The sequence below is a fragment of the Condylura cristata genome, unplaced genomic scaffold, assembly GCF_000260355.1.
Source record: "Condylura cristata isolate star-nosed mole 26May11 unplaced genomic scaffold, ConCri1.0 scaffold00013, whole genome shotgun sequence".
NCBI lineage: Eukaryota > Metazoa > Chordata > Mammalia > Eulipotyphla > Talpidae > Condylura > Condylura cristata.
This window is the reverse complement of record NW_004567114.1, coordinates 41,778,210-41,802,442: the sequence shown is the minus strand read 5'-3', so window position 1 is coordinate 41,802,442 and position 24,233 is coordinate 41,778,210. Positions and strand designations below refer to the sequence as shown.

Here is a 24,233-nt window from a genome sequence, read left to right as displayed (position 1 = left end):
GAACTACACAACAAAGAGACATTACACAAAACAAATAGACACTCTACTGATTGAGAGAAAATACTCGCACACAGTAATGACAAGGACTGATCATAAAGTTATACAAAGAGCTGACGAACTCAACAAAAATGAAGTGAACAAGCCCATCAAAAAATGGGCAAAAGAGCTATAGAGATACTTCTCCAAAGAGGAAATGCAGACGACCATCAGGCATATGAAAAAATATTCAACATCACTTGTAATAAGGGAGATGCAGATTAAAACCACAATGAGCTACCATCTCACACCAGTGAGAATGATACATATTAAAACAACTAGCAACAGCAAATGTTGGCAAGGATGTGGAGAAAAAGTAATACTCCTGCACTGCTGGTGGAAATGCAAACTGGTACAACCACTATAGTTTTGGGGGTTTCTCAAAATACTAAAAATGGAGCTTCCATATGACCCTGCAATCCCACTCCTAGGTATCTACCCAAAGGACACAAAAACATTGATTCAAAAGGACATCAGTACCCCTATATATGCTGCTGCTCTATTTACAATAGGGAAGATGTGGAATCAACCCATATACCCCAAAATAGATGACTGGAAGATGTACATATACACAATGGAATATTACTCAGCAATCAAAAAAAGATAAACTCATGCCTTTTGCAGTAAAATGGATGGAGCTGGAAAGGATCATGCTTAGTGAAATAAGCCAGAAGGAAAAAGAAAAATACCCAATGGTTTTACTCATAGCAGGAAACTAAGGGATACATAAAATAAAAAGGCAATTGTAATAAAGTAAAAATGAAAAGCAACGAATAGCTATAAATTACATATTTTATGGGCGTGGAAAGAGGAATGGGATCAAAACTAGGGTGGGAAGAGTACACAGGACTATAGAGATGGCACATGGGTAAATTGATGATGAAGTCCACGGGGACTACAACTGAGATGAAAAAATGTGAAGAATGTTGAAAAAAATAAATTGAAAGAAAAAGAAAAAACACCATTAATATTACCAACTAAAGAAACTCATCTTGCCTCACATTTGTCAAACACCAACATGATTTTGAGATGTTTTATCTGCATCCCACATAAATGCCACCCTCTTGCTATTAGTATCCAGCTCTAACACCTCAGCCTTCCTCTATTTTTAGTTCAAATAATGGAAAAGAATTCCAAGTTGCAGAACCACTTACTGGTTTTCTGTTCTTGGTTATATACTCACCAACATGGTAACATGTTTTCCATCTATGTTTGATTTACTTCTCCCACCTTTTCTTTGCCAGTCCTCTCCTTTCTGCTCTTTAGAAAGAATATGACATTCTTACTAAAGGACAAATGGCCCCTTATGTTTACTAAAAATTAAAGTAATTTGACTTTCAGTATTCTTTTTGATTCTTAGATCTTTTGAGGGCCTTCCTGATGGTGCAACAGATTAGGATGCAGCACTGCAAGCGAGATGCAGCCGCTTCAGTGCGAGTTCGATCCCCAGTCCTGGAGGTGATCCACATGGCACGGCAGACCTCTCCTGACCTGCCCACCCGCTGCTCCCCTCAGTAGTGTACTTCATCACTCTGCCTGTTCTGCTCCCTACTCTGTCTCTGGTGAATCCTCTCACCAGCCCTGCACCTCTGGCCTGTACCTCAGTTCTGTATGTCTAAATAAATAAATAAATCTAAAAAAAAAAAGAAAGAAAGAAAAATAATGAATGCAAAAACATCTTAAAAAAAGATCTTTTGAACCATGAAAGAGCAAACAGAACATTAAATACCTTTTCTTCAACTACTACATTAAGGGAAAACAAGCAGTGTCTCCTCGCAGGCCATATAACATACACACTAATGAAGGCAGCTGAGATCCTATCCCAGACAAGCCCCACTAAAAACTGATTTTGTCATTTGTTTCTTTTTCTTACAGGGAGAAGAAAATTGAGGGGCTGAATTTTATTAGATGCTTAGCTGCTTTTCATTCTGAAATATTGAACACAAAGTTGCATGAAACAAATTTTGCAGTAGTTCAAGAGGTAAACTTATTTTTTAACTGAGTCAAAGATTATTTGAATGAAAACAAAAAGAGCTACAGTTATTTAGCATTTGAAAGAAAACTGTTAAGTTATAGGTAAAGGTGCGCAAGCTTTATTTCACATTTAAAAAAACATTGAATGTTGATTTTTCAGACCTAAAACATATTACTTTCTAGTAAGTTTGCTTTCAGAGTCATTATTGGTGATTTTCTTTCAGAATATCAGCAAAATATACATTTTTAAATTTTTGTAGGTTAAAAATTTACGCTCTGGAGTTTCTCGTGCTGCTGTTGTCTGTTTAAGTGATCTTTTCACTTACCTGAAAAAGAGTATGGATCAAGAACTAGATACCACAGTAAAAGTTTTATTACACAAGGCTGGAGAATCGAATACATTTATAAGAGAAGATGTTGACAGAGCACTGCGAGCTATGGTGAATAATGTAACTCCAGCTCGTGCAGTTGTTTCTCTTATCAAAGGAGGACAAAGGTAATGTTGAAAATAATCTTGATATATCCTTAAACTAAAAGTTTAATTGTTTGCAGTCTAGACTGTAAAAAGGAGCAAGCATATTTCACTATTCAGTTTAAAAAGTTAAGTAATTCCCATTTGGTATTAATAGATGCTGAGCATGCAAAGAATAATATTAATCTAATAATTCATTCACAGATCTGAAATGAAATAAATGTCAATGATTATGATCTTTACTTTCTTTTTTTAACTTATAAGGGAAGAGTAGCTAATGAAAATAATTTGTCATTTTTACCTTGAAAGATGATTGTTGCATAGTTTAATCACAGCTTTAAAAGTAGATTTTTGGAAAATAGTTCATATATCAACTTTGTTATTATTGCCTATGTTTTCCTTGTAGTCATTTACACATTGCAGTAAGAAAATGTACAGCTCAGCACTTATCAGATGTGGTGGAGTTTATGGAACCAGAGCGTATTTTAGCTGGAACAAAGGATATGGCTGATCGTATATTACCAGCTGCTGCTAAGTTTGCTCAGGACAGCTCACAGGAAACCAGGTGAGTAGTTGCTCAGTAATGTTTGCTGAATCTCTTAGTAAAGGGCTTAAAAATCAGAAACAAAGCTTAAAGAAGAATGAACTTCTTTCTAAATAGAAAAATGGAGTTCCAGGGATTGGTACTGGGACATGATCTAATCGACCAATTTGTAAATGCTCTCAAGGGAGTGTATAGTGAATTCATCTGATTTGCTGATGACACTTCAATCTTCTGGGCAGGGAGATGCCATGTCACAGGAATGAAGAGCATGAAAATAGCATAAGACGATATATTACTAGGCAGAAAAATGAAAAAGGATTTCATTGTGGGCAAATGTGAGCATTTAAGGGGGAAATGACATGTTTTCTAAGCAGTCAGGTAAAATCAAAGAACTAAATGAATATGAAGAGACACAGGCAGCAAAATGGATAGCATCATTTTATCACTTGAAAAAAACAAATATCTGATTACCAAACTTGAAGAACAGTTTCATAAAGGATAAAAAGATTTAGAGAAAGACAACCTAATAGTTTAAGATGTGAGTAATAGAGAACTGTAGTGGTGATAGGAAACTAGGACATAGTCAGAATCCTATGTCAATATCTGATCCCAGTCACTGCCTGTAGCAGTTTACTTAATCTCTGTTAGCCTGTTTCCTCATCATTCAAATTAGGGAGGTTGGACTAGGTAATTGATACTGACTCAAATAAAATCTAAGATTTATAGCAGTTAATTGTGAGATTTAATGATGACAGAAAGGACCCTGAGTTCATAGAGATTAAAGCCAAGGAAGATAGCAACTTTTTAACACTTTAAGATAGCTATCACTTAACTGAAGTTAATCTTGTGGAAGTCATTATACTAAAAGCTAATAGAGAAAGTAAATATATTCACTATCAATTGATTAACACCCAGTTTCTACAAACACCGACTTAAGGCATCACTAATTTTTTAGCTTATCATTCATTACATTAGACCCATCTGGGTTGGAGGATCTCACAAGGCTGAAATCAAGGTGATGATAGTGCTGGGTTCTTATCTAGAAATTCTGTTGAAGAATCTGTTTCCAAAATCATTTAAATGTTATCTGGATTCAGTTCTTTTGGTTCATTCAGTGGCAGGATGACTGAGGGCCCCTGTTCCTTGCTGTCTTTGAGCCAGGATCTGCTCAACTTCTTTAGGCCACTCACATTCTTTCCAAACAGACCTCTCCATCTTCAAGCCAGCAATAGTATGTCAACTCACTTTCATGCTTAGGTTATCTCTGACATTCTTATGCTGCTACTCACAGGAAACACTTTGTTTTCAGGCATCCTATAATTAGATTAGGTCCACCCAGCTAATTTTCTTATCTTAAAAGTCAATTGTAATAAACAGCATAATCCTAGAAGTTATATTTCATCATATTCATAAATTGTAGGGACTGGAGCAGAATATCTTGGGGAAGCAGTTTAGAAGTTCTGTGTAACACAGTAAAGTTCCAAAAAATTTAGTAGTTTTGGAGTATAGATTAGTTAGGAACAAGAAAGGATGCATCATGTTGCTTAGTGTACATTTAAAAATTTTCTGAATGACATAGTAATTCTTCTGAACTATTTTGTCATTTCTCAAATTCTTATTTGAAGTTTTAAAATTGTAGAATGGTTATAGCTTTCCAGTTTTAATGTTTTACATTTGTATCTTTATTGCTTGCTTGCTTAGCAATTCCCATGTCACTGGGCTATATGGTAGATGTATACTCCTTAACAATTCTGAACTAAAGTTAGAACTGCCTTTGAAATGCTGACTGACTAGGAGCTGTGAATTTGCATGTATGACTTTTTTTAACTTGTAGGCAGAGAAAAATTTTTATTCTCTGTTATTAACTCTGTAATTTCATTATATTTGAAATAGTGTGGTTGATAAAGATCATTCTGAGATTATTCTCTCCCCCTACCCCACAAAAGCCTTGCCTTCTATGATTCTAGCCCTATATATTCCAAGTTGTAGGCAAAAGTATTTATTTTAGGACCTTTTTGAAGAAGAATAATATGATCTTGAAATATTCTAAGACTCTTCTATGCAAATATACCTCCAATATATACTTGTCTGATATGTGAGGTTCTTCCATTAAAATATCTTGATTTAAAATATTAACAGAATTCTTTCAAAATATGCATAAAAAAACTAGTTGGAAACTCTTACATATTCATTAATCTATCAATCATGATTTTTCAACTAACTTGGATGGTTTTAGGTAGGAGAAAATAGATTTTTGAAATATTAGAACCCAGGTAAGTTTTCGGTAGCAAAAAAAAAAAGAGGATCAGAAATACAGAATCTAGGAAAAGTTAGCTCAGCCAACAGGTGGCCAACAGGTGAGCAACAAAAAAGGTCACTGAGCAAGGAACCCATGACAAACACAGACTTCTAACACATATTTTGAGAAATCCCAGATTGGTATGGGCTTTAGGATTCCAGAAAAAGAATTAAAGAATTTGGTTTTCTATCTGACATAAAGCTGAAAGATTTGAAACTATAGTGTTTTTTCAACATAGGTTATGTGGAGGCGGGCAGGAGAACGCTATACTCTCCAGTCCATTCATATACTACATTTCCAATGACTTACTTAAAATAGGGATTGTATTCTATTGATGGATTTCTTACTACTGAAAATAAAACTGCACCTAAGAACAAAATCTAAGATATGTAAAATTCAATAAAAAAAAAAGAAAGAGGGACCTCCCCGGTGGCACAGGGTTTAATAAGAGCTCAGTTACTATCAAGCTATTACCAGCCACTGTGGCATGTTTTATATTCCCTGGCCAAGAAGCTGACCCACATGATGCAGCAGACCTCTCCTGTCTCACCCACTGCTCCCCTCAAAAGTGTATTTCAGTAGATCCACTGAAATTCAGTGTATTTTCAGTGTATGTAAGTAGTAGGCTTATTGTGCTACCTGGGTTCTAATATTTCAAAAATCTATTTTTTCCTACCTAAAATCATCCACTCTGTCTCTGGTGAATCCTCTCTCACCCCGCACCTCTGGCCTAGACCTCAGGTCTTGTATGCATAAATAAATTTTTAAAAACAAATAAAAAGAAAGAACCAAACAGATTATGTAAAATGATTTATGGTTTTTAAATCTCCATAGGTATTATGGACGGAAGATGCTTTTCCTCATGATGTGTCATAATAACTTTGATAAAATGCTTGAAAAATATGTCCCATCTAAAGATTTGCCATATATTAAGGAATCTGTTAAAAACTTACGGCAAAAGGTATGTCGAAATGTTTATTAAATAAACAAATAAATTTTTATTAAATAAATATTGTTTAAAAAACAGTCCAGGAAGATAAAGGATTGAAATACTCTCCAATTATTTCTGTTAATGATTCAGATTACATCTATAATAATATTTCAATGACCAGTACTAAGCAGATACTCATAATGCCGGTGAATGTTTATTAAAGAAACTTAGCTTTGAATCACAGCTCTGAGAATTAGCAACTGTATAATTTTAGGCACCTCCTTTCAGTAATCAATATTTTTATTTTTATAAAGTGGCAGTAATGATGTTTAATTCAGTTGGTCCCTGTTTGATTTATCTTGTATGTTCCGTTGTCAGAGCTTCTACCACACTGCAGAGCATTGATAAGGGAGCTCCTTGAGTGGAACCCCTTGTCCCATTAATTCTATTATATAATGGAGAGGCAGTGGTTCTACAAGATGAGTGACTGAGGGTATACTAAGTGAAATAAAATATGAAAAGTGTTTTACAAAAAAGTAAACCATTTGTAAATTGTTTGCAAAATTATATTTATTAATGTTGAATTTTTCTGTGCTAATTTATTTCCTTCCTTTGATAGCCTTGGGCTAAGGAATAATATTTCAAAGATGTATAGAAATACATATTTTAGGCCATTTTTTTTACCTGTTTTTCTTAAAAATTTCAGCTTAACTCATATTTTTAATGGTTCATATAAAACTTACTATATAGGGCCTCCTTGGTGGCACAGGGGGTTAAGTCTCAGTACTATGAAACTGTCCATAGCCACTGTGGTGTACTGACCCACATAGTGCAGCATACCTCTCCTGTCTTGTCTACTGCTCCTCTCAGCAGTATATTTCAGTCTGACAATTCTGCTCCTGACTCTGTCTCTGGTAAATCCCTCACTGCCACACTTCTGGCCTACACCCATTTTTTTACGAATAAATGAATCTTTTTAAAAAATCAATAATAACAGCTATGAAAATTACATTGAATAATTTATTTGACTTTACTAGTTTTAAGACTTTTCTACATTTCCTTTTTTTGTACTTATGCATAGGGTTTGGGGGAGATACCGCTAGATACTCCTTCAGCAAAAGGAAGACGATCTCATACTGGCAGTGTTGGAAATACAAGGTCATCATCCATTTCTAGAGATGCTTTCAATTCATCTGAAAGGTAGAATATTCCACATCCTTAGGGAAATTACTCTCTAGTGATAACATTCTCATTTATATGTTTTTATTAACTATCTCAGGAGTGTTTATCAAATTTAATGTGAGTTAATTGGTTTTAACAGGGCAATTATATAGTCACAAAAACCTTGCTTCAACATGCACTAGACATTAGTAAAGCTTTTGTGTTATTGAAATTATCAACATTAGGGCTGGTTTTGGATAGCTCTAACTAATTTTCTTTTTTGTTGCTACTGTTTTTGTTTTTTCAGTTTACAACTGTTACTTTTCCCCCTTTACTATAAAAGTAATAGATAATGTGGTTAAAGGACATAACAATTTAGAAAACGCAAATATGAAGAGTAGATCAATCACCCTTAATACCACCAACCAGTAAATAACTAAAATATTTTTGTAAATATAATTGTATATCAGTTCTATAATCTACTTAAACAACATTTCAGCATTTAAAAATTGATTATACAATTTGTAAATCTCTTTTAAAAGGTATTAAGTGATATATCCAATATATTTTTAGATATTTAAAGCTTTAATTTATTTTTATTGATTTTACAACATGGTATGTTTTAGGGGTACAGGTTCATACCTCTTAAAATGTGTATTATATCATTATCACCCCCAAATCATATAGTCCATTGGTCCCCCGTATCCCTTGCTTCTGATCTTCTCAGCTTCCCTTCTGGTAACCTTATTTCCTCCTGACTTATTTTGCTTAACATAATCTACTCCAGTTCCATCCAGGTTGTCACAAATGACATCTTTTTTTAATAGCTGAGTGATGTTCCATTGTGTATATATACCACATCCTAATTCAGTCATCTGTCATTGGCTCTTAGATTGTTTCTATAGTACCTTCAATGAACATAAGAGTACATATATTCTTTCAGATTAGTGCATGTACATTATTGAGGGTAGATATCTGGAAGTGAGGTTGCAGAATCATATGATAGGTCAATTTTTATTGTTTTGAGAAACCTCTATGCTGTTTTCGATAGAAGTTGTACTAGAATGGGTCTCCCCTGGTGGCTTTGTGGTTAAGTCTCAATGCTGTCACCACTGCAGCCTTAATTCCATTCCAGCAAGGGAGCTGACCTGCCACCCCCACGGCACAGCAGATCTTTCCTGTATTGTCCACTGCTCCCCTCAGCAGTGTATTTCAGTGAGTCTACCTATTATGTTCCCACTCTATCTCAGGTGAATCCTTTCACCCCATCACCCGCACCTCTGGCCTACATCCCAGTTTCTGTGTGCATAAATAATTAAAAATAAAAAGTTGAACTAGTCTACATTACCACTAACAATGTACCTTTTCTCCACAGAAAATTTTGCCAACAGTTGTTGTTTCTGGTCTTTGATATAGTTTATTCCCATGGGTATGATATGGGTATGATGTGCATTTGATGTGCATTTCCCTAATGATAATTAATAATGAGCATTTCCTCAGGTTACCTGTTGGCCATCTGTATGTCTTTGGACGAATGTCTACTTAACTCTTATACCCATATTTTGATTGGCTTATTTTCTTTTGTTGAATTAATTGAGTTCTTTTTAGAGTTTGGATACTAGTCCCTTGTCAGGTGTATGATATACAAATATTTTCTCCTACTCCATAAGTAAGTTTTTGTTTTAATGATTTCTTTTGCTGTGCTGAAGGTTGTTAGTTTAATGAAGTCCCGCTTGTTAACTTTTGCTTTTGTTTCCTTCATCATAGTAGTCAAATACCCAAAGACATTATTAAAACAAATGTCTCAGACTATTTTGCCTGTTTTCTTCTGTGCATTTTATGATTTCAGGTCTTAACCTTTGATCCATTTTAAAGTAACTTTGTGTAACATCTCAGTCTCCTAGTTTCATTCTTTGTAAGTCTCTTGGTAGCCATAAATTAACTGTCCTCATAAATGTGGGCTTGTTTCTGGGTTCTTAATTCAATTTCATTGATTTGTGTTTAGTTTTACTCCAATACTTGGCTATTAACTGTGATATAGTTTGAAGTTAGTTGCATTCCTATGTGCAAGCAAGAAGAGAATGAAATTAAGAAAATGATCCCATTTACAATTTTTAAAAGTTTCAGTTACAATTTTAAAAAAGAAAATGAAGCCTTTGATACATTTTAACCTTAAAATGGAGGGAGAGTTAAAGGGGGTGGGAGGGTGGGGAGAGAGTTAACAGAGAGGGCTTCTGCTTCAGAAAGTTCTGCTTGCAAAGTTAGCACTTGACTGGCATCTGGGAACTAGAAGCATTCCCACCAATCCCTAATTTGTAAGGGTAGTTTACTGTACCTAAATTATTTGGTCAAGCTATATACTTTTGGATGAAGCCTTGCTTTACTTCTAGAATCTGGAATTTTGGTGATCTTAGGCAAAGAATCCCTACTTGGCTAGTTCTCAGTAGAATCTGGGCATGGACCATCTAATAAGCTTCATTGGTAGACAATTCAGATGTATTGCCAATTTTTTGCTGGAGGAGTTGTGTTCTGCTTGACATATGCAACAAAGCCTTTTGAAAACTTGCCTCTGTTTTCCTCAAGAATAGCTCTGTGTACCTTTTTCTCTTTGCTGACTTTGTATTCCTCTGCTTTCATAATTTTAGTGAAACTGCATGCTGAACCCTATAAGTCCAAGTTGATCAACAATCACAGGGGCTCCCAACAAGAGATTTTGTGGTTATGGTTTATATAATTTTTTGGAAAAAAAAGAATGTATATTGATAATTATTATATTTTATTTTTAACAGAAGTCAATGTGAAATTATATTTGTTTTTCATTCACCTTAGAGAGGTAACTGAAATACGTGAAGTCACCCGTAAACCATTTCCCCGTAATTCCTTAGAAAGTGCTGAGTACATTAAAGCCATAACAGGTTTATTAAATGCAAAGGATTTTCGTGATCGTATTAATGGGATTAAGCAACTTTTATCAGACACTGAAAACAATCAAGAACTTGTTATTGGAAACATTGTGAAGGTAATTTTCTTTTTCAGTCTATGACTAATACAGTTAATTAGCATTAATAAAATCCCTGCATCTTAGTACTTTATATATATGATTTTAAAGTGTTAAAATATACTTAGTAAAAATAATGGCTTAATAAGGTTTTGCTATAATAAAAGCATTCCAGAGAAATCAAAATATTTGGGGGAAAATTAAGAAAACCGCCAATTAATTGTCTGAATCATCCCACTAAATGGTAGCTCCTTGAAAATACTGCATTCTCCAAGTGCTGGTAACCTGGCATTCAGGAAACACAATGTTGAGTGAGTCAATAAATATTTTAAAAACCAGGGAATTTAAAAAACCTGACCTTACTTTGAAATTGATATTGAACTTTTTATATGTAGGTTAGAAATTTGTATGTATGTGAATCTATGTTAGTAGTAGCAGTGCATAGGATCTATCTCAGTAGAATTTAATTTGATTAATTCCATTATTGATTTATTAAATTCCATTTTAAATTTATACTGCGTGTATTGAACTTGGCAAACATAATCTAACTACTCTAAATTCTACTGATGTTCTCTTAATTTTAAGAAGAAAAAGTAGCACATTACCATTTTCTGTAAAAAGAAAGTTACATCTTTGACGTCTATTAAATACCAACTAACCTCTTGGGAAGACTATTCTTAACATGGAAAATATTAATTGTATCAGTTATATATATTTCTACATGTCTGTTTATACATATAGATAGCTACATATTTGTATCTGTGTACATATATAACTGCTATATGTATTAGCTAAAAGTCCCAGCCCTCAGGGATTACCTGATGTGACTAAAGAATTGCTTAGCTTTTGCTTTAGTATATCTGTGAAAGTCAAGGATTCTAAAGGGGCAAGAAGTAATTGTTAAAATAATCATGCTGAAAAGTAATAATACAAATTGAAACTTGTATTATTTCATCTAAAATTTCATGAGAAACTTAAACTGAGATGAAGTCAAATCTCTGTACTATAAAACAACCTGTCAACTTCTGCTATAAATAAATCTTTCCTAAATTCTTAGATTAGCTAAGCTAACTTGCAACTTCCAAAAAAACAGCATTTTTGTCACATTTCAGTAAATCAGTTAACCAAGGGATGATCCAAATTCCTCAAACTTAATTCATTAGGGTGTTGTTGTTTTTTTTTTTAATCTTTCTCTTTTTGTTGTGGGAAAATTTGGCGCTTAGATTTAGCATCTAAATTTTTATGACGTTCCTGTTAAGTTCAGGTATAGTAAGACGTGTGTGTATGTGTTTTTAAACAATATACTGAAGTAGGAGAAATGCTCTTACTAAAGGTAAATATGAAATGCTGAAAGGAATTTAAATGTAATAGCTATTAATATTTAACTTACATAATTTATCAATTTATTTTCAGATCTTTGATGCTTTTAAATCTCGACTTCATGATTCCAATAGTAAAGTAAATCTGGTGGCTCTAGAAACAATGCACAAAATGATCCCTTTGCTTAGAGATAACTTATCTCCTATAATTAACATGCTCATTCCAGCAATAGTAGATAACAATCTGAATTCCAAGAATCCAGGCATCTATGCTGCTGCTACAAATGTTGTTCAGGCCCTGAGTCAATATGTAGGTAAGAGATCTTGTCTTGGCATTATAGTATTTTGATATTACTTTTGTACTTATTGACTCTACATATTTTGATTCTAAAGCATTTGTAATACTGAAATCCTTGCTATTCAATTTCTTATCACTTAATGTTATAAATTATAGTCTTAGTATTTTAATGATTTTTACTCTCATGAAATTGAGTTTTCCTTCCCATATTTGATTTTTCAATTATTCAATTTCATATGATACAAAAGTAACTAAATTAGATAATAGATTTAAATGTAAAACTTAACTATAAAGCTTTAAGAAGACAACATTAAGAAAATCTTCTAGACCTTAGGGTTTAGTAAAGAGTTCTTAGCATGATACTAAAAACTTGATATATAAAAATCAATTAACTGGCTTCCTCAAAACTCAAAACATTTGCTCTGCAAAAGATCCTATTAAGTAGGTAAAGAGACAGTGTAGATAGGAGAAAATACCTGACAAAGAACTCATACATTGAATGAAGAACCCTCAGTATTCAACATTAAATAAAATTGAGCTAAAAGATGGACAAAGACATGAAACATTTCACTAAAAAGTATATTTATGGATGACAACTACATGAAAAAATGTACAATAAATCACTAGCTTTTAGAGAAATGAAAATGCAAACTGAGTAAATGATTACTATAAAAAATGTCTTCGTCTGGGGCCTCCTTGGTGGCTCAGGGGTTAAAGTCTCAGCTCTGTCAGGCTACCACCATAAGTCATGAGTTTAATCCCAGGCCAGGGAGCTGACACACATGACGCAGCAGACCTCTCCTGTCTCACCCAATACTTCCCTCAGCAGTGTATTTCATTAAAGTTTCCTGCTTTTCTCCCTGCTCTGTCTCAGATGAATACTCTCACACACACACACACCGCCACATCTCTGGCTTATACCCCAGTTCTTGTATGCATGAATAAATAAAAATAAATCTATAAGAAAATGTCTTAGCCGGTGCAGGTTGCTAAAACAAACTGCATACAATGACGGTTTAAAAATGACAAACATTTATTTCTCACAGTTCTTGAAACTGGTAAGTTCAAGAAAAAGGCACCAGCAGCATCAGTGTCTAGCAAGGGCTTACTTTTTGGTTCATGATTGCCATCTTCTGCCGTGTTCTCACAAGGTGAAAGGAGCAAAGGGATTCTCTGAGACTTCTGTTATAAGGGCACTAATCCCATTTGAAAGGGAGGTGACCTGATCACTTCCCATGCCTTTATATTGGGAGTTGGGTTGCAGCCTATCAGTTTTGGAGGGGCATATAAACATTCAGGCTATGTCAAATGTAAGAATAATTTACACTAAATGCTAACAACGTTTCAGAGAAGCTGTATCTCTCATACATTTCTGATAACAATGTAAATAAAATGGTTTAGCCACTCTAGAAAATGTTTTGGCTATTTCTTAAAAACCTAAACATATACTTGCCAGATAATTTATCCAATGCATTCCTAAACATTGGTACCATAAAAGCATGTACAATTGTTCGTAGTTGCTTTGTTTGTGATAACCAAAACCTGGAAACAACAAGGCACAATTCCCTGTTTAAAGGTCATACATCCATACCCCCTTAGCAATGAAAATAAATGAACTGCTGTTACACATAAAAATTTGTATCTCTAGGTTATTACACTGAGTGAAAAAAGCCAGCACCCAAAATGGAATCACATTCTACAGGATTCCATTTGTATAACCTTAATGTGACAAAATTACAGAGAAATAAATTTGACAGAACTACAGAAAAACAAATTTAAAGCAAAATTACACAAAAACATTATTGGTTGTCAAAAGTTTAGGGAAGGCCAAGTCTTATCTATAACTAAGAAGATTGTTACACTTGGAAGTTCTTTCTGGTGACAGACTAGTTCTGTTTTAATTACAGCAATAGTCATATAAATCTCCACATGTGATGAAGTAGAACTATATATACATATTGTATCAACTTCAGTTTCCTTTTTTTTTGATATTGTACTGTAGTTACATAAAATGTAACCTTTGGATGAGTTACACAGGATATATCTTTACTATCTTTGCAACTTACTGTGAACTTATATTTCAAAATTAAAACTTTGAAAAAAGTCAACAAAGATAAAAACTACCCCAAAAAAGTAAATTTTCTATTTTTTAATAAACCTATAAAATATTTGAACCAAGATACCTAGGAGATAAACAGTTCTTCTTTATTACACTTCTGATATCTTCTCTAATAGTCTATGAGGTACTTTTATTTCTCATTTTCTATAAGAATAGTACTCTGAAAAAGAAAATACTCTGGTAGGCTTTATAGAGAATTTTAAATAATGATAAAAAATATGATTATGGCCCTCCCTGGTGGCGCAGTGGGTTAGGACTCAGCACTGCAAGCTTGCAGCAGCCACTTCAGTGCTAGTTAGATACCCGATCCTGGAGGTGATTTTGTGGTTCAGCAGACCTCTGTAGTCTTGCCCACTGCTTCCCTTAGCAGTGTACTTCGTCAGTCTGCCTGTTCTGCTCCCTGCTTTTTCTCTGGTGAGTCCTCCCACCACCCCTGCACCTCTGGCCTGTACCCCAGCTCTGTGTGCATAAATAAATCTTTTTTAAAAATTAAAAATTTTAGCACATTTGCATTTATTTGCACATTTTTCCATTCAGTGTTAAATAGAAAATAATTAAAATCTTGAAACTCTTTAAACACACGTTTTTGTTTTGTTCCTTTTGTTTAGACAATTATTTACTTCTACAGCCATTTTGTACAAAAGCTCAGTTTTTAAATGGAAAAGCAAAACAAGATATGACCGAAAAGCTTGCTGGTAAATATTTTTAAATTATTATTTCTAAAGAAATGTTAACCAAGTATCAAGTGGTGGGCATTTAGATTTAATTTTAGGTAAGCTACTGAATTAAGTATGATTATCCTTGAAGTAGTAATAAATTGTATACTGCTGCATGAGAAACCTTTTAATTTTTACCCAAAATTTTTCTTCAAAATAGTTTTGTTTTGTCCTTTTTTAATCCAGGGTTTTGTCTTTCTGTTAGTAGCAATAAACAGGATAAATAAAATGACATTAAAATCAAATATTGTGTTCATAAAAACTGCTGTTTCAAATTAGATGCTTGGTGGGCTTTTTTTTAAAAGTGTGTAAATTTCTATTTAACTGCATGTATTAAACAGTGAGGTAAATTTTGGGTTGATTCCTATCTTTACTACCTTTACCTGAATTAATTATAATGCTAAGGGAAGGATGTCCTAAAGGAACTCTGCAGAGTTTTATGAACTCCACCCCCTACTCCAGCTTTCTGGACTCTAGCCCATACTCCAGTGATTGGAATCTACAACTCCCAGCAGTACCAAGGAGGAAACTGTGAGGACCCAAGGGTAGAGTTAAGCAGGCATTCTGGGACTTTGGGGGATAAATCGGGAGCCATTTTGTCCAAAGGTCTCTCTGCCGGGGCTCTGGGCACCGACCACGTGGCTGGGAGCTATCAGTTAGTTTGTTATTAGAGCTGCAAGTCAGCAGAGCCAGTAAGATATTCTAGTTACCTTGATCTCTCTCTTTTTCCCTGGGTTGTACCTTTTCCTTTCCCCTTTTGTAAATAAGCCCATTATTGACCCTTTTGTATGTGCCTGCAGTGCAACTAAATTATAAGCCGAGAATGACCACTCACAGACAGACAGCCCAGTTCACACTGGGGTGCCCTGTAACAATAATATATGGGATTCTAGTGCTTCAACATCCCAATCTTGGGGTGAAAAATTTCTGATTATTTTAAAAATGCGTAATATTAAAAAAAAAAAGCTTAGCATTTAAGGACAGATGGCATATAGAATCTTAAAATATTTGATATGCTTCTCAATTAACAGAATGTGTATTTATTTTCATAAAAAAATTCACTGTCATATTTTTGTGTTTCAGATATTGTTATGGAACTTTATCAAAGGAAGCCCCATGCCACAGAACAGAAAGTGTTGGTTGTTTTATGGCATCTCTTAGGGAACATGACAAATAGTGGCTCTCTACCTGGAGCTGGAGGAAATATACGAACAGCCACAGCTAAATTATCAAAAGCACTTTTTGCACAAATGGGTCAGAATCTATTAATTCAGGCTGCATGTCAACCACCACATATCAAAAAAAGTTTAGAGGAATTACTTGATGTCACAATGTGAAGGAATTATGAAACTTTAATGAAATATGGTATGGTGAACAAAACTGTTTACATGATAACAAATGGAACTTTTAAAGTTACATTTTCAGTGCCTGCACTTCTCATCCAGTAAATTAAGTCAATGGCTATTTTTAGTTGCAGCTTAAAAGTACACATTTGCCTCATCACTTGTACCCATCACACACAAACCTAAAGTAAATAATGTAACCTAATATTCATGAAATCTTGAGGCACATTGAATGAATCCAATTTAATGTTTTGGAAAAAAGTCCTGCTCATTTGCACTATTCTATAGAAACTACAATTTGTTGCCGTATATGTACAATTAGATTTGTAATTAAAAATATACTTTTTATTATGTAATCATGTTCTGCTATGTCTCATTACTTAACCTTATTTTATGAAATGGAAGATAAGTCATTGAACTATGTTATCACAAACTAAGTTTTGTGTGCTATTTTTGAAAAACATGTGTTTCTAAAATCAGTTTGCTAATATCGTGCAGTATTAGCTTGCTTTTGCTGCTGTGTTAATGTGATATATTTGCTTACTATTTGGGTTTAATCATCTACATAATTGTGAAATTCAACAAATTATAATAAAGCATGATGACCAAAGTTTTAGAATACATTTAAACATTTTAAATGTGCAGTTCACAAAACGTATTGAATGTAACTTCCCTATTTTTTTGTGCAAATACTAAATTTTATTTCCATATGTCCTGACATTTATAAAGGTATTATTTTGCTGCCCAGTTGTGTAATTCTCAAATAGTGCCAGGTCTTCTATAGATTTTCTCAGAATTCTTGGGCTATAAGTACTGTATGCATCCTAAAAAAGAACAGGAATGTTATAAAATAAAGTTTTATTTCTGTAGATGTGTGAGAAGTGTCCTATTTTTCCAGCTTTCATTTGATATACTTAATATTGACCTAAGAGTAAACCTGTGTTATAGTTGTTTTTTTTTTTAAAGATTTATTTATTTATTCATACAGAACTGGGTACAGGCCAGAGATGTGGAGGGTGAGAGGATTCACCAGAGACAGAGCGGGGAGCAGAACAGGCAGATCGATGAAGTACACTGCTGAGGGGAGCAGCGGGCCTGTCAGGAGAGGTCTGCCGCACCATGTGGTCACCTCCAGGGCAGGCAGGACCCAACTCATGCGGAAGTGGCTTTAGTTTCTTAGTGCTGCGCTTTAACCCGCTGCGCCACCAGGGAGGGCCCCTGTGTTATAGTTTTAACTTGATGGAAAATTCTCTGTGTGGCCTTGGGCAAGTCACCTGCCAAGTCTAGGGCTCAGTTTTCTCATTTCTAAAATGTGATGGTTAGATTATATGATTTTTAAAGTCCAATCGGGTTCTAGAATTACTGTAGTTCTGTATTGTGGTTTACTATATGATTGTTCCAACAGGAACTTTGTTGCCTCTTGGCAATAAGAATACAATGAAGGACATAGCAGTCATGGAACAGGTTTGCAAGGCAAGACTGGTACTTGAGCCAAAGTTCTTGTGGCATTTATTAAAGGCATACGGATTCCACCACCACAAAAAAAAAAAAAAAAAAAAAGGCGTACAGAGGTTGGGATTGAAATGGGGGACAAAGTTTTATGAGGGACAGGGAAGGGGACATCGTGACCATATGTCAAGAGACATTTGCATCACAACAAAGTATTTGATATTATCACAGGGCGGGGTTATCCTGAGACCATCTTAGAGATAGTTCACTGTGGATTATTAGGTTGCAGTAGCTTAGGGGTCTCTGGGTCTGCTTCGTGAAATGAGCTATACTCCATAGGTAGTAAAGGAATGTGCTGCTGTGACTTATAGATAGCAAATGGGTCACAGTTGCCCACAAGTGGCCAGCTAGTAGCCAGCTCATAGGGACCAACATATGATCACTTTATTACAATTCTGAACTATCTTTATTCTTTTTCTTTTGTCACTGGCCAGTTTTCTAATGTAGTTGCCTCTAACATTGTGATTCTTTATATTAATTTGTGACTGAAAACATTTGATTGACATCTGACACTAAACTGAAAGGAGAGTGAAAATCACAAATATTAAAATTCACAAATTTAGAGATCTGATAGGCTTTATTAAATCATTTATGAATGGGGCAACTCTGGATACTACAATTGTTACAGTGCAGCCCAGTGTGAACTGGGCTGCCTGTCTGGGTCCTCACCTGCATGCTTAAAATTTACTGCAGGCACACACAAAAGGGTCAATAATGGGTTTATTTACAAAAGGGGAAAGGAAAAGGAGCAACCCAGGGAAAGAGAGAGATACAAGGTAACTAGAATATCATACTGGCTAGGCTGACTTGGAGCTCTAATAACTAACTGATAGCCCCCAGTCACTGGTCCCGAGAGCGTTGCCTGAGTGAGAGAGCACCACTGGATAATATCCCCCAAAGTCCCAGAATGCCTGCTTAGCTCCGTCCTTGGATCCTTTCAGTTCTCTCCTTGGTACTGCTGAGAGTTGTAGTTTCCAATCACTGGAGTAGGGGGTAGAGTCCAGAAAGCTGGAGTGGGTAGAGTGCACAAAACTCTGCAGAGTTCCTTTAGGACATCCTTCCCCTTAACACAGTAACACAAGATGGGACTGTGGATATTTTTTAGGGTTTATTTTACTTATTTATGTATATAAGAGCTGGGGTACAAGTCAGAATACCTAGTTTGGGGTGAGAGGATTCAGCAGAGACCAAGTGGGGAACAGAACAGGCAGACTAACTGAAATAGACTGCTGAGGGGAGCAGTGGGCACGACAACAGGGAACTGCTGCACCATGTGGTTCAGCTCCTGGCAGGGGATCAAACTTGCTACAAAGTGCTGAGACTTGAGTCCCTTGCATTACCAAGGATCCCCCAAGATGGGGTTTTTTTAATAGAGAGAAAGAAGGGTCCACCCTGGTGGCACAAGTGGTTAAAGCACTATGAAGCTAATCTCAATCACTGTTGCATGAGGTAAGTCTCTGGACTAAGGAGCTAACCCACTTGGGACAGCAGACCTCTCCTGACCTCCCTGCTGCTCCCCTCAGCAGTATATTTCAGTCCATCTGCCTTTTTTACTACCCACTCTGTCTCTGGTGAATCCTTCACCTCCCACAACTCTGGCCTGTACCCCAGTTCTGTAGGCATAAACAAATCTTTAAATCAAATCTTTAAATAAATAAATCTTTAAAAAAAATAAAGATTTTTTTTTTTAAAATGACACAACACACAGGATATTATCTTGATTACACACAACATTCTTGTTTTCTAGGTCACTACTTAACGGGAGAAAAAATCGTTCACAATCTCTTATCCAGAGCAGACAACTTTATCCATTTAACAGATGAAAGAAAATTGAGGGTTTTAGTTATATAAGTAAACCATTGATATTATTACTTTTTAAAAGATTTCTTTTTATTTTTGTGTACAAGACCTGGGGTCCAAGTCAGAGGTGTGAGGAGGTGAGAGGACTCACCAGAGAAAGTGTAAGCAAAATAGTCGTATCTATTGAAATACAATACTGAGAGTAGAGGACAAGAAGGAGAGGTCTGCTGTGCCATGTGGGTCACCTTTCTGGCCAGGGCTTCAACAGGTGCTGCAGTGGCTGCTGATAGCTTAATAGGGCTGAGACTTAACCCTTTAAGCCACTAGGGAGGGCCAAAATTTATTTTTTAAAGCAAATTTATTAAATTTACCTAGCTTGATTACGTGCCAAAATTTCTTTCCTAAGATTCTACTTTCACAAATGTATAACTTCCCTTGCTATATTCAGGATTTGCCTGTGCCTTTAAAAAACCAGCTTCACTTTAGAACAAATTTTCTTTCTTTTGCCAGGTTTCTAGCAACTTTAATTTGATACATTTAATAGATTTATTAACCTTTAGGAGCCTCAGTTCTAATGAAAACTGAAAACAAAAAACAATTTGCAAGTATAGAGATCTATTTTTTTTTCATGAAATGATTAACAGAATCTAGCAGCTTCCCGTATAATTATTGCAAAGGAGTATTTCTACAAAATGAAGAATTTATAAAGACAAAAAGAGTGGGATAAGGGCCCCAAAAGAGTATTTCAGGTAAGACCACCTTCACAGGAAAGCAGAGCAATCTTATACAGATTACCTGACTGGCAGTGATTTGGAAATTCTAGAACAATTGGTTTAGGATTATACTTTTGGGAGAGGCTGAAATTACAATGAAATTAGGTATTAAGTCTGGGTGGAGATCCATCATGAATGATTCTGTTTGGTTTTCTGTTTTTCTATTTTTAACAGCCCAATTTTGAATTGCTTGATGACTTTTTGTTTATGATGTTTGCTTCAGGGTGTTTTAAAAATGCTCATCTTAGTCAGATTTCAGTCAGGCTCCTTTTCTCCATTCCTATTTTCTAGGTAAAATAAAATTTGAACCTGATAGGATAAGAGTTCCCTTATGTCCTATGAACAAAGGAATTGAATCAAGGCTGAGCTAGGCTGAGTTGCTCTGCTACCTATTTGAACAGAGAGACTAAATCAAGGACTGTTAGCCTCTACATGTAGCAGTCTAATAGTGGGTTGAGGGCCAGAGTTGTGGGGGTGAAGGAATGCACTAGAGACAACATGGAGAATAGAAAAGGTGGATTTATTTACCTACTCTGCCAGAGACAGGAGGAAATACCAGAGATGTCTCCTTGGGAGGGCAGATTTGAGGTTCTCTTTTACACTGTTTTGTTGTCTTTCTTACTTGGGGCACAAGTTTGCAACAGTTAAATGCAGGGATATCTGATCTTGGGCACTGACCTTTAACACAGAATGCATCCTGGCCCCGTTCCTGCATTCCGGGACCTGGGCTGTTTTTTCTTGTCATGGTGGTCTGTGTTATGGTCCAGTTCCTACTGTAGGAACCCTTTATATTGGCCTTATCTTTTCAAGCTTCCCAAACCTGCCTGCTCGGTAAGGAGTAGGGCAATTTAGTTTTTAACCTTGTTAAATAGTACCATAACACTAACCTAATATGTTGTCCAATAATTGACTCACCAGAGGATCCATGTGTACCATGCTAGACAAAAAGGGTTAGATTCTGACTAATGATTGTCAGAAGGGAGAAGTCTGAGAACCTACATGACAGTTGGGATATAACCAGTCTGCACATGCCCCAGGCATAACCCAACCCCAAACAAGCTATGGTGCTGTTCTCCTCCACCTTATCTCATGGACCCTACCCTTTAATTATCTCCTTCCAGTTCCCTCAAGAAGCAAAGCGAGTTCTTTCCAATGTTGGTTCCTTTACAAGAAAAACAAACAAACAAACAAACAAAAAAACCTTTGCTGTTTCACCTCAAACTCTAGTGGATCTGTTTTAGCAGATAATTCAGTCCCACAGAATTTTGGGGATTTGTAACAATCTCAGGTTATAATCCATTGACAAATAAAGCTGATCGAGCAGGATAAGAGACCATAGCTGGGAGGTGTGAGGGTGAAACAATTCACTAGAGACAGTGGAGAACAGAAAAGGTAGATTTATTGAAATATACTGCTAAGGGAAGCAGCTGGCAAGCCAGGGGAGATTTGTTGCTTTCAGTGAGGGTCCTGAGGAGATATTTATATTCATGGTTTGGTTAATGTGGTTAGACTCAGTTGAGTCACAATTAATGATTTGAATTTGCATAATGGATCATCAAATTAAGGGATAGTCAGCTTAATGGCCTAAGTTTTCCAGGGCAGTCCTATTCATTCCCTTAATCCATTTAAGCCTCCCAACCCTGCCAGTCAGGCAAGGAATGGTGGTTTACTTGTTAAATTTAGTAATGGGGGACTTCCCTGGTGGTGCAAGGGGTTAAAACACAGCACTACGAAGCTATCCACAGCCATTGCCTGCTAGTTTGATCCTCTGCCAGGAAGGTGACCCATATGGTGCAGCAGGCCTCTCCTGTCTCACCCACTGCTACCCTCACAGTGTATTTCAGCCATTTTGCCTGTTCTGCTCCCCACTCTGTCGGTGGAACCTCACCCCCTGCCCCATACACCTCTGGCCTCTACTTCTGTTTTTGCATGCATAAATAAATAAATCTTTTTAAAAAATCAGTTGATACCACAGCAATTATCTTTGCCCAAGTCCTTCAACCTTCCTTAGTTAAAGAGGGAATTGTATTGTACTCAGCTCTGCCTCTTGCTAATCAAAGAAGAAATCACTGGTTCCCTTTCTATAACTTAGAAATGTAAGTCTGGCAGATAGAATAAGGCAAGGAGACAGAAGTAAGAGAGGGAAAGGCTTTATTGCCCTCCTGGGTGACGTTCACAGATCCTAGGTTTGGGGTCCAGGAAGTTCAAGCCCAGTGTACAGACTAGGGAACTTTATAGGTGGTCTTTGGAGAGTAAAAAATTTCAGCCAGGGGGGCGATGTATGGTAGGGGGTTTTCTCTTGCAGGGAGTTAGGTCTGGGTTTGTAAACCACCATCGGGTTGGGCAAGTTGGTCCCTCTTTGTTTTTTGCTAGTAAGGCATATCCTTTGTTAGTCACCTTGGGGTTGTTTCTCCTTTTTTGCCCAGGTCACCCTGCTGTGACCTTACAAGAAAGATACAGTGTGAGGTTTACATCCATTTCCAGGAATATCAGTACACATGTTCTCTCTAGTAATCTCTCTCTCTCTCTCTTTTTTTTTAAGATTTATTTATTTGTGCATACAGAACTGGGGTACAGGCCAGAGGCTCAGGGGCGGTGAGAGGCTTCACCAGAGACAGATTGGGGGACAGAACAGGCAGATCAACGAAGTACACTGCTGAGGGGAGCAGCGGGCGGGTCAGGAGAGGTCTGCCACGCCATGTGGTCACCTCTGGGGCAGGTGGGAATCGAACTCATGCGGAAGCGGCTTTAGATTCTCAGTGCTGTGCTTTAACCCGCTGCGCCACCAGGGAGGGCCACTCTCTCTCTCTCTTTTTTAAAAAGATTTTTATTTATTTATTTATTTATGCATATATTTAGGAACCCATGATGACTCCAAATTTCTCAAAAAATTTTTGAGAATCCTAAATTCGGAAAATTACTTAAATTTGGTCCTTATTTATACTAAGTGAAGTAAGGTAAAGTGAGAAAGATAAGTTCTGGATGATCTCACATATATGTGGAAGGTAAGGAAACCAAACAAAGTGTCAAAAACAAACTTTAAAATCAACCCTTGAAAGTTGACCACAAATCTCAGGTATTGTCCCCAGCCACTGCAGCAAGACTTCCATCCCAGGCTAGGCAGTTGCCCTACATGGTGCAGTAAAACCTCCTGCCTCAGCTGCTGCTCCCCTTAGAAATTTATTTCAGTGAAATCTGCCTGTTCTGCTCCCCCACTCTATCTCTGGTGATCCTCTCAACCCCCCTCCCACCTCTGATTTTTCTTTTTTTAAAAAGATTTATTTATTTATGTATACAGAACTGAGGTACACGCCAGTGGTGCAGGGGCAGTGAGAGGATTCACCAGAGACAGAGCAAGTAGCAGAACAGGCAGATCGTCAAAGTACACTGCTGAGAGGAGCAGGGGACGGGTCAGGAGAGGTCTGCCGTCATGTGGATCACCTCTGGAGCGGGGATCGAACTCATGCTGAAGTAGCTTTAGCGTCTTAGTGCTGTGCTTTAACCTGTTGGGCCACCAGGGAGGACCCCACCTCTAATTTTTAAGCTGGCTCTTGTATGCATAAGTAAATAAATCTTTAAAAAAAAAAAGAGGGAGGGATGGGTGAGAGAGTTGAGAGGAGTATGAGAGAAGGGGAGAGGGAAGGATGAGAAAGGAGAGAAAACATAATGGACTTGGGAGATTTACAGGCGTTTCAGTGGTGGGAGAACCATGTCAACCACACCTAAAAGGAGCAATCTTTTTTTAGTTTTAAAGATTTTTTATTTGTGTATTAAAGAATTGGAGTACAGGTAAGAGATGCAGGGCATAAGAGGATTTTCACCAGAGACAGAGTGGGAAGCAGAACAGGTGGATTGACTGAAATATGCTGCTGAGGGGGTCAGGAGAGGTCTGCTATCCCATGTGGGTCACCCCCCCCCCGGCCTGGGGGTGGGGTGGTGGT

General features: G+C 36.4%; 1 protein-coding gene across 4 annotated transcripts in view; it reads left to right on the top strand.

Annotated features, from left to right (window-relative positions):
* FAM179B (family with sequence similarity 179, member B) overlaps window positions 1-17,072 on the top strand; it is a 60,930-nt gene extending 43,858 nt beyond the window's left edge. For 3 of the 4 annotated variants that reach the window (XM_012724644.1, XM_004682104.2, XM_012724642.1), the window contains 9 exons: window positions 1,912-2,017; window positions 2,271-2,506; window positions 2,889-3,047; window positions 6,160-6,286; window positions 7,338-7,456; window positions 10,247-10,436; window positions 11,829-12,048; window positions 14,760-14,846; window positions 15,951-17,072. In XM_012724644.1, the coding sequence (XP_012580098.1) occupies window positions 1,912-2,017; window positions 2,271-2,506; window positions 2,889-3,047; window positions 6,160-6,286; window positions 7,338-7,456; window positions 10,247-10,436; window positions 11,829-12,048; window positions 14,760-14,846; window positions 15,951-16,204 (1,498 nt within the window). In that variant the 3' untranslated portion in view covers window positions 16,205-17,072. The remainder of the gene's footprint in view (window positions 1-1,911; window positions 2,018-2,270; window positions 2,507-2,888; window positions 3,048-6,159; window positions 6,287-7,337; window positions 7,457-10,246; window positions 10,437-11,828; window positions 12,049-14,759; window positions 14,847-15,950) is intronic. The other variant, XM_012724643.1, reaches the window with a different exon arrangement.
* Window positions 17,073-24,233: the final 7,161 nt, after the last annotated feature.